At 39.7% G+C, this 10872-nt stretch overlaps 1 protein-coding gene across 1 annotated transcript in view; it reads right to left on the bottom strand.

Annotated features, from left to right (window-relative positions):
* Positions 1-7636, bottom strand: part of gcn1 (GCN1 activator of EIF2AK4) — a 30287-nt gene extending 22651 nt beyond the window's left edge. The window contains exons 1-16 of the mRNA XM_008284170.1: positions 7595-7636; positions 5572-5674; positions 5409-5472; positions 5161-5292; positions 4631-4739; positions 4093-4191; positions 3453-3587; positions 3169-3346; positions 3002-3076; positions 2010-2138; positions 1875-1925; positions 1697-1795; positions 1345-1518; positions 693-845; positions 501-593; positions 318-393 (exon numbers count right to left, since the gene is read on the bottom strand). Of these exons, the coding sequence (XP_008282392.1) occupies positions 318-393; positions 501-593; positions 693-845; positions 1345-1518; positions 1697-1795; positions 1875-1925; positions 2010-2138; positions 3002-3076; positions 3169-3346; positions 3453-3587; positions 4093-4191; positions 4631-4739; positions 5161-5292; positions 5409-5472; positions 5572-5674; positions 7595-7612 (1688 nt within the window). The 5' untranslated portion in view covers positions 7613-7636. The remainder of the gene's footprint in view (positions 1-317; positions 394-500; positions 594-692; positions 846-1344; positions 1519-1696; positions 1796-1874; positions 1926-2009; positions 2139-3001; positions 3077-3168; positions 3347-3452; positions 3588-4092; positions 4192-4630; positions 4740-5160; positions 5293-5408; positions 5473-5571; positions 5675-7594) is intronic.
* Positions 7637-10872: the final 3236 nt, after the last annotated feature.

Genomic DNA, 10872 nt, shown 5'->3' on the forward strand with positions numbered 1-10872 from the left:
CAGCATATACAGATGATACAATTATTTTAGTTCTGTCATACAGTAAATGTTTAAACAGAATTTTTGATCACACAGTAATCATTATACTGTATTTATATGGAATGTAAGGACTTTTCCCACCAGTATTGTTATTTATGCATTTAGGCTTATTCATACAGTAAACACAATCCCCCCAGGTATTAGCTACAGGACTACTAACAATAGTAAGGATAAGTCAGTTGGAAAATCTTGTGTGATAAATCACATATTAATATGTACCCAATAAAACAAAGTTCTGTATGGGTTTTCTGTTTAAGTAAACAGAAAGACACACTCACTGTGATTTGCTAGCCGTAAGCCGGTGAGCATGATCCAAAAACAGCCTTTCACAGAGCTGCAGCACAGTGAGCAGAGCTAGAGACAGAGTTTAATAGAAACAAGCCATCACTTTAGGTTGTGACATTTCAAACCACTCATGAGCATTTACACTTGTGCAATCCTGAATATGAAACTGGTCTTACTTTCTTCACTGGCCTGGGAGAGGAACTTCTCTGTAGTGAACAGTGGCTTCTTCTCATCTAAGATCAGGTTCCAAAAGCTGGTAAATTTTGCCTCTGCAGGGAGAAAAAGACAGAAAAGGCTGTGAATTCCTATTCTTTAACATTTTTTCCGCAAAAAATAAAAACAAGTAATTACTGAAACAAAAGCGTCACCTGTCTGCGTCTCCAACAAAGCCAGTCGACTCAAAAGAACAGAAGCTGCCACACCTTCTGCAAGCAAAGCATGCTGGGAGTTCTGTGCTGCAGCCTTCTCAACCGTTTGGAGGAGCAGGGGCACGAGGTCTGAGGCTTGAGCCAGAGTGTCACCTAAACAGAAAGGTGTTGAACTTCAGGTAAAGAATTCAGATCTACACTTCCTCCCGCTCACTACGCTCGACCAACAAAAACCACCTGATACAACCACCACAACAGGGCCTGAGGTCATTAGCTAGACTCTTCTCCTCTGTGGTTCCCCGGTGGTGGAACGAGTTACCAAACTCTGTTCAATCAGCTGATTCCCTCTCAGTCTTTAAGAAAAGACTAAAGACCCAGCTCTTCACTGAACACCTTTGCACTTGACAGCCCGAAAACAAAACAAAAATCCTATTACCTCCCACACAGCCTGCTATTAACATCAACGCCCTATCACACGTGAACTTGTTCTATGGCACTTATCTAGATTGTTTTCTCTTGACTAGATCCGTGCTTGTGTTGTATCTGCTCTCAGATATACGTCACTTTGGATAAACGCGTCTGCTGAATGAAATTGTAGAATTGTAGAATCTGCACACCTGATATGAAGCATAATGTCTTTGGTTGGACTGACCTTTGAAAGCTCCTAGCATGGCCTGAAGGTAGGCGTGTCGAACCAGAGAGGTGGAGGTCTTGAGAGTGAATGCTTTCTTCAACCAATCAAGCAGAGCGGTGGGAACTTCCACTGTGAGGCGACTGCTCCACTGAGACAGCACAGACACTGCATGCACCAAGGTGCCCTCATGAACTAAAAAAAATCAAGAAAAAATATTAGAGTTACAGACTGAAACATTGTACTGTGGTGTTGCAAAGAGTTTCCAGCACCAAGGTGAACACTTTTGGGATGACAAAGACAATTGTAAGTAAGTAATAAATCTGTGAAGTATTCTGACATTAGGGAGAGGAACTACAGACAGCAGTGATACCTTCTTGTTGTAGATAGGGAATAAACATCACAGTGACAGCAGAGCTCAGAGTCTGGCTGGAGGTTCCTGACACCGCATGGTGGCTGCAACTGGCAATCCCTACAACAATTACAAAAACTGTGTAAAACTCTGTCTTGTTGATAGACGAAAATTCTGAAGTGTCTGAAAGGCGTCTTACCTGACAACACACTCATCTTTTGGGCAACAATTGTGAGCTTTCCTTCAGACCCTGAAACCAAAAGAATTATGCTTCAGGTCAGCAAAACCTAACATTAGGACAACATTCCAGTTTAATGGGGAAATAATTGTTCACCTCCGAGGATCTTGAAGAGGTGTGTGACGACATCCTGCACAGCAGTGGGGTCACTGCACTGCTGGGCCAGGTTCTGCATGGCCTGTACCGCTTCCTCCATCAGCTGGGCATTATTGGCTTTCAACTGGCCTGAAACACAAACCATACCACTAACGAAATCCACATCATTATACTATATGGAGTTGTCTTATATTCTTTATTTCCCTTGTGACAACGTATGTTTTCTTGACCTAAAGTTGTTGCATAAAAGAGGGATGTAACTCACTGGTTTATGGACTAACGTTTCGAAGCCTTAGGTTGCCATCATGATTTTTTGAATACTGATGTGATGAGTAAGGGATGGATTTGACTGAGAACTAGGTGGAAAGTGTGCAGGACCATAAGCCAACAACTTGTCAATCACAAGGTGGCCATGCTGTAAAGCATACCCTCTTTTATAGTCTACTTTATTCTAAAAGGGTCCAAAATTTACCATGTGAACATAGTGACTGAGACCATGAACAGGTTAGGAAAAGTCCAGTGTTTAGTTGGGTGACAAATCTGCTTTACAATCACACTGTTTTTTTTTTTTTTCAACCAGAGGAGTATGGGGGCATTATTGTAGCAAGACTATTTGTCAATGCCTATGGAGAGTTGTCTGTCTGTATCTCAATCCGTTCGTCCAAGGTGAGATTTATCAATGTGTAAAAGAAGTTGTCAATGCGAACCAAAATCTGCAAAAGTCGTCTCACAATTTGTCTGTCTGCAATCAGGTTTTCAAATGTGTAAAAAAATTCAAATTCGGACATGTAATAAAAGTTGTCAATGCATACAGAGGTATTCGTAGTTGAAAAGTCTACGTATTCGAGTCGAGTGGCTTCACCATTGGCTGTCTTTTCACACATGACTTTTGCTACACTTCTACCATGAGAGATCTGAAACTGAAAAGTATCTGAAAATCAGGGTTTCTGTGTCCTGAGCTCAGGCTCAATTCAAGCGATTTAAGGCCTTACTTGCTATAGCCTTTCCGATATCCATGGCGTACTGACTGAGGTCGAGGGTTACAGCCGACAGCAGGCAGGAGACAGCTGGAAAGAGAACAAACAGTATTTTATTCGATGTATGAGCCTTAAACACGTAAGGATTAAAGACGATCATCGTAAAACTACAAGTGTCTCACTCTGCATAGCGTTCTCTGGACTGCGGAGCATGGTCTTCTGCAGGGCAGGAAGCAGTAGTTCCTTGAACTCAGAGTGGGACACGTGGCGCAGTAGGGAGCTGCTTTTGTCCAAAATGTGCTGTTGTAGTTTTGTCTTGCTCATGAGGACTGATTTTACGTACAGGTCCAACAGGGCACTCTGAAAAACAGACACAGGGTTGTACACTCTTTAAAAAGAGCTGAACGAAGTTACATTATCTGGGTAAAAACAGAACTGAACAAAACTGTATTAAAAGCAAACGTACCTTATGCTTCTCTATTGTAGCTTTGTCTTTCTGAGTGGTGCAGAAGTCTAAACACACGCCCAGCATGACCAGAGTTGTAGAGCTCTGATCCAGAGTCAGCAGAGTACTGATGTACTGATCAACCAGTCCAGGGTTCTGGTAAAGACACAAAAAATGTCAGAAATATCATGCATTCCTATTGTTCTCAGGCCACAGATTAGGATGCATGACTAAGGATTAACTGCTACAAGCAATAAAACATTTCCCCTTTTTGCTTTTAATAATAGTTCTGGACCCTATTACAGTAGCTGGTTCTATAACAGACAATGATAAATTGTATAGAAACCATGTGACATACATTGAGCTTAGTATTATTTTATTATTGTACTAATTCCCAACAATTATTTTAGTAAAATTTTTAACACAGAATTTTAAACTACTAACTGTCTAATTATCGTCCTGGCTGAATATCAGATAAAAATGTTTAGTATTGTTCCAGTTATCAATATTGCTTGTTTTGTTTTGTACAGATTCCTGATAAAATAATTTTACAATTAGCTTTGATGCAGCCACATCTCCGAGGCTAAACACGATCAGGTTAGATCCTCTTCTCTGGCAAGATCAATAGGTGCCTTTTACTACCAGTGTGTTCCACACTCACCTCCTCCCAGAGGTGACACAGTTTCTTCAGGCTTGATTTCTGAGCCGTGTTCTGGGCTCCACCCATCACCCCAGCCACAAGAAGGCTCTGAACCTCCACCTGAAAGAGCACAGAGCACTGGTTAACCGATACCTCTCCCCCGAAAAACAGGGATCCCCGTCAAATGTTGACTGAATCGTCAGCTCCACGAGGCATTCAAATAATTCACACACCAACATTTAAAGTTATTTTTTGGCCTTTTTGCCTTTATTGAACAGGACAGTCAAGAGAGAGACAGGAAAGTGGGGAGGAGAATGGGGGAAAGAGTTGCAGCAAAGGGCCATGAGCGGGATTCGAACCCATGGCCGCTGCATCGGGGACTATAGCCCCTGTACATGGGTCACCAGCTCAACCAGGTGAGCTAAATGACGGCCCACACACCAACATTTAGTATCTCAGTAAGAACTGGACAGCTGAATGTAAACACTCCTACCAGAGTCACAAACACTACTCATGTAATATTTCAGTTTCATTAGATTTTCAAAAAGCTTTTACTGACCATTTTCTTCCAGACAGCTCCTTCTCTTTTTTCTGGGGCAGAAAAAACGCTGGGCACTAAAATGCAGGTCCAAGACAAGCCGATGAAGGCAGCAGAGCCTGTGCTTTTACTGCAAACATAATGAGGCAACTATTAGAGGTAAGAAACGATCAGAATAATATGCAACCAAAGACAGATTTCTAGACACATTCAAATATATCGATTTCATCTGTTGTTTTTAATGTCCAAAACAACAACGGATTAATCCATTTCAGTTTTTATCCCAATTATAAATGCTTTTTTTGTGATTTCACTGATTCTGTTTCTTATTTGATAAAATACGGTGCCAAACTGCATTATAACAATGGACACTAACCAATATAATTCTGATCAAGCCTGTCAAGCACAGACTAAAAAAAATAAAGATGTGTAATGCTTCTATGATGAAGCGTCCCTTCTCTTCTGTAATTCCGTAAACGCAGAAATTGATTAAATGGCACCAAAGCAAAATTTACAGATAAAAGCCTGCAACATAAAGGTCACAGCAGTACCTGGGCTCTCCATTTTTGCTGATGACTCCACAGTTCAGCAGGCAGTGGAGCAGGCTGGTTACCAGGATGTCAGGCTGACTCTCAGCCAGCTGGCCGATGACAGAGAGGAGCTCTCTGCGCGATGCAGCATCCCTGACAGGCACAAACATTCATGTAAACACAAAGAATACAGACAATGAAGGCTAAGACAATGTGTAAAAATATTACTGTGTGTTTGGTATGTTTTCAAAGTGACTACATGAACCTACCGATATCTGTGAGGAGTGAGACAGAAGAGCTTGCATAGTCCTTTGACGGCCGGCTCTGGCAACTCTAAAAGAGAACGTTAAAAAGTCGTTATTGCTGATTGAAGCAAATACCTCAACATAGCATACTATAGTGTGGAGAATTAAACAGCACAAAATCCCTCACCTTTGCCCTTTATACACCGTTTCAAGTCTCCAAATATCTCCTTGCGCTCTTTCACGCTGGCTGTAGTCACTTTCACAGCAAATTTCTTCAGCGTGTCTGAAACCTGAAGGTACAGTTACATTTAGAATGAGGGCGGTCGAATCACTTCAGTTAAGTTAATGACATCACAGGGAGGCTGATCAATATATTTGACATCCTTGATCATAGAATATTTGGCATGCTTTTTTTTTCCCTTCAAAGAATACCTTAAACGGCTGATTAACAGAAAAGTGGATTATTTGTTTCAGCTCTAGTTACTTCTTTGCCAAACATATTTGTGACTCTTCAGTTACTGATTAAACCTCTAAAAACTCTCTCTTTGTTGCTTCAAAGTTGCACATTTACAAGTGTTTTTCATGAAATAATTCGTTCTTGCCTTAAAACGGCATTAACATTACACTGTTGCCTCGTCTCTTTTCTAGAATATGCAAATTTATAAAGTCCCTGCCTCTCTACACTCACACCTCTACACTCACTGCAGCTAAAGCAAACCAGCTCACCTACAACTCTGCTCAAACACCGTGAAACTACACTAAACCACACAATGGCAAGTTGGGATATTGTAATTCAGCCACATGCGTTAAAACTAGAAACCAAATGTGAAAAAGACAAATTATGCACAAAGTTCGTCCCACCCTGCGAGTTAACAGGGCTGGTTTTTTAGGTTTGTCACATATGAAACCCTGGAAGTCTAAATCTGTGTTAATGAAGCTTATCAGTACATTGCAGTTCAAGGTACAAATGCTGAGTAATGTGCTGACTGCTTATTTTGCTCGAACGAAAAACTGAAAAAAAAGTAATAAGAAATAAAAATTTTATGAAAATCATGACATTGTTTTTGAATTGTGGTTCAACAGAAATATTTAAAAAAAACAACAACAGCAAGCAAACAAGCATGATGGGACCCGTAAACTAATATTTTGTTGAACAACCCTTTGAGGCAATCACTGCAATCAAGTGTTTTCTGTAACTCTTAGTCAGACTTCTGCACCTGTTGACAGGTATTTTGTCCCACTGCTCATCAGCAAAGTGCTCTAATTTGTCCAGGACAGTTCTGTTATTTGTTTTGTTTTTTAATTATTCTTTTCAACCACAATTCAAAAGCAATGTCTTATTTAACTAAATTATAATTTAGCATTTATTATTATTATTATTATTACTTTTTTCAGTTTCTAGTTATTTGAGTGACTATTGTGAATTTAGCTTTTTCTTTAATGGAAGTGTATGAATGAATTTGAGGACGACTGCATGTCAAGTAGCACATAAAACACAACATATGGACATATTAACAAGGTAGAACAACAAGAACTTGGCTGTCGCCTGAGGGGACTTTAAGTCAAGACTGTGACCCTAAAAGAACCCATGACATATACAATGCTATTTATGCTTTTAGCCATCTATACTAACTTTTACAACAACAAAAAAAGGCATTCAACAATAAAAGCAGTGCTTTTGACTCAACTGGTGGTGGACAAGGACATGTTCAGCACAGGCAGTACTTTTACTGTCACCACCCTGTTGACTAATATACTGTACATACTGACAACTTATCAATTATCTAACTAATAGCTCTCTACTTGAGGGCGTGACTTAGCTCATCATCGTAACAGATGCTTGTCTGTTTAACTCTTCAGATTCAGATCTAGCAAACTTGGAGACAATAACTCAAAGTCTCTGAGGAGCTACTTTCTCAGACGGTGAGTAAAGTTTAATGTGTCTATCCTGTGTGTAGAGCAGCAGGGCTCGGTCAGTGTGAGCCGGTTACCGTCAGCTGCATCAAGCCACACTGAGGCTACGTAGCACCGAGCTAACAGCCTGCTAACCCGCTACTGCTGCTGCTTTCTGCCGCAGTTTTTCGGCGAAGACCAAAACACGCAAAGACATTTAGAAAAGCGGCGCTCAAAATACCGCGAATTTGGTTTCTGAGCTATTGTGTAATATCTCAGACTGGATAACGCACTGTTATAAAGCCAGCCACACAAACCTGCGTGTCCGCTGCCATCTTGCCGGTCTTGATGCAGGAAGGACTTGTTGATGTCACTACCGGGTCACAGTGGCTACGTAACCTCTTTAGCTATTTATGTAAACAGCAGGTTCACAGGAGAAAAGTACTTTCTCATTTATTTTGAAGAAAACCTGGACGATGATATAGGGTTTTTTGTACGACTAATTCTGACGCATGGAAAATTTCACGTCCAGAAGAAAAAATGGACAGACGCCAAACCGTACACTCAGCTCTTTGCTTTGGAATTGCAGCAATACTTCACTTACTTCAATTAAAGACTGTAAGACAAGACAGACATAAGAACAAACCATGTGCTCGGAAGCTTCAATATTCATCCCAGTTAAAAAAATATGTGTACACCCTCACTTGTAAACCCTGGAAAAATTTGCGATCCTGTCTTGTTTGTTGTTGTTTATTTATTTCATTAATTAATTAATTTTGGGGGGGGGGATCTTTATGTTTTTCTGTATGTATATTATGTATTTAATGTCTTCTGTTCTTGTGTCAAAAAAACCCCCAAAAAACAAACAGACAAACAAACAAACAAAAAAAACTGGTTCACAGGAGTCTGGTTTTTCATCTGTCATCACATGGCTGACAAATGTTTGCAACCTCCGGAATCATTATTCAATAACATACGACTACCTATATTACCAAATGTAGTGAAATAAAACATGTTTTCAACAAAACAAAATGCACAGTTTCTAAACTGCCAGTAAAACTCTCACTTTTCAACACATATTTTCTTTTTCCAGTCAAATGTTTCTATACTAAGGTTCTGTTTTCGCAGGTATGACTGAGATAATGAAATGTCCTTGAGGCTATGAAAATGTACAAGCAAACCAATAAGAAAACTAATTTAGTGTAGAGTAGTTGCACAATGTTTGAGCAGAGTCATAGATGTGGTTAACCTTCATCCTACCAACATCTTTTACATACAAAACCCACGAACTGGGGTCCATTTGGACCCCTGTGAAAATCTGTTGACTTATGATTTATATAATTAAGATCAACCATTTTTATACTTAGAAATAGTTTTATTATGTAAGTATAAACTTTAAAACATCAAAGTAAAATTCTGGTAACCTTTTCTAATACTATTAACACATGGATAAAAATGAATTCAAAATGTGCTCAAGTCATATTAAGTCATCATTTATAATAACATCACTTGGGTATTTTTTTGGATCCAGATACAGAGATGATTCAGAGACATTTCTCACATACTGTTGCATGCTATGGGTTTGGCCCCCAGTTTACCTCTACCCCTACCATGATCACTAGCACGTTGAGGAGACTGGTTGTCACCACTTTGGTCAACACAAGCTGGTTCAAATGATGCAGTGTCACTGTAATCAGATGGATCTGATATATGATCATTTCCTTCCTCTGATATGTCAGATTCTTCCAGGTCAGAGTCTTCATCTGCCTGTGAGATATTTTTCAGGGCTTGTGCAACAGTGTATCTTGCAGGACTTTGTTTGACATTATTCACTACAAACACAGAGAGAACTGTATGTTGTGTGAAGTAAATATGATGGAAAATTAGCACTTTCAGATGGGCTCCAAGTAGACCCCAATAGAAAATCTGCTGCTACCGCTCTAGAACACCCATGCATCTAAAAGTAACACATAAACTAGAACAAGCTCATATAGTCAAACAAACTCCTAAATCCCCAACTTTGTTGTGCCTCTGAAATTCTTGTGGTAGATGAAAAACACAATCTGGGGTTCAATTGGACCCCAGTCAGTTGGATTAAGTTTAAGAGAGAGAGACAGGGATTTCATAGATCTGCACATTCTAGAAGACACATCAGTGTAGAGTTATAGCTATGCCATTTTCAGGATATGAAGAGATTATGTAATGGAAAACCCTCTAAGTATGTAATTGTGATGCACAGATGAGTTTTTAAGGGTTAAATCAACCACCAGATGGGGCTTAATTGCATCTTTTTTGGCTCAGAATTTAAATTGCATAAGAATGCCAACCTATGTCTACAAGCTGAATGTCTGTATATTCATTATGTTCAATAAAGACACAAAACCAAAAAATTACATATTTTCAACATCCATAAAGTTTACAAAATGAACATATTCAAAATATATCAATACTGAAATACGTAATCTCCTGTGGTGTCAGGATCCCAGCCCAGGCTATCAGTCTCTGCTCCTCCTTTCCTTCTCTCCCTGTCTCGGTGAGCTGCTGTCTGATCAGCAGCAATCTGCCACACCTGAGCAGAGCCTGCGTCACCTGTCACCAGTCACCTGTCACCAGTCAACTCTCCTCTTTAATAAAACCCCAGCTCAGACCTCACTCTGCCAGACTAAAAACTCCAACTCATGACCAGATTGGTTTTGTTTCACATATCCCTCTAAATCTTTTGCTGCCTGCCACGATGTTCAAAAAACCCCAGACTCAGAACCAGCCGTCCTGTTTTCCTGCTTGCCCTTCCCCCTGACCCAATCTGCTGTCTAAGTTAGCCCTTTATTTAGTCTGTAGTTTGTTTGTTGTTTTCCCGGCATTTTTCCTCTCCAACTAAGTTCATCTATATCCTTTGCATATTCTTTGTAGTTTTGCAGTATTTGGCTTTATTTTGGGCTTGTACTGTATCCTAGCTCAACCTGAATGTGACATCTGGCATCTTTCTTAGTAAACTCTGCTGTTTGTAGGTCCATGTGTTTAGTGTTTGCCACCAGTCAGTTTTTATGTTTTTGGGTTTTCTGTGTTTCAGTTTCTCGAGCCTACCTCGTCTTGAGCTTGTTTTAGTGGCTCATTCTCCCTAGTTCACTCCCCTGGGTTGTTTGGTTGTTAGTTCTTTAAATCCCTGCACTTAGATTTCACTTTGTATTTGCATTTTTGCACACTTTTTCACTGTCACTGCTCTTCTCATCCTCACTATCAGAATCAGAATTCTGATTCTAGTGTCAGCCCTTGGGTTTTCCGTAGAACCCTGGATTTGGAAAACAGTAGGAAACAGATCTTTCAGGATACACATTATTTACACCTATTTGAAATTAGATTAATAAAAATTCTAAAATCTTTTAGAGTTGTGTATGTTTCACTCCATTCAAACAACAATGTGTACTGTTTGTCCTTTACTATTTGACTGAGTTCAATAGAAAGATAAAATAAAGGCTTTAATCTCTTTGTACTGCAAAAGATTCAATACTCTTTCCTCAGTATGTTATCAAAAGCTCAGATTTGCTGAATAAAAACTGCAGCATGTGTTACAAAACACCAGACAATAGTTAGAAAG

Source organism: Stegastes partitus, unplaced genomic scaffold, assembly GCF_000690725.1.
Source record: "Stegastes partitus isolate 25-593 unplaced genomic scaffold, Stegastes_partitus-1.0.2 Scaffold349, whole genome shotgun sequence".
Taxonomy (NCBI): Eukaryota; Metazoa; Chordata; class Actinopteri; family Pomacentridae; genus Stegastes; species Stegastes partitus.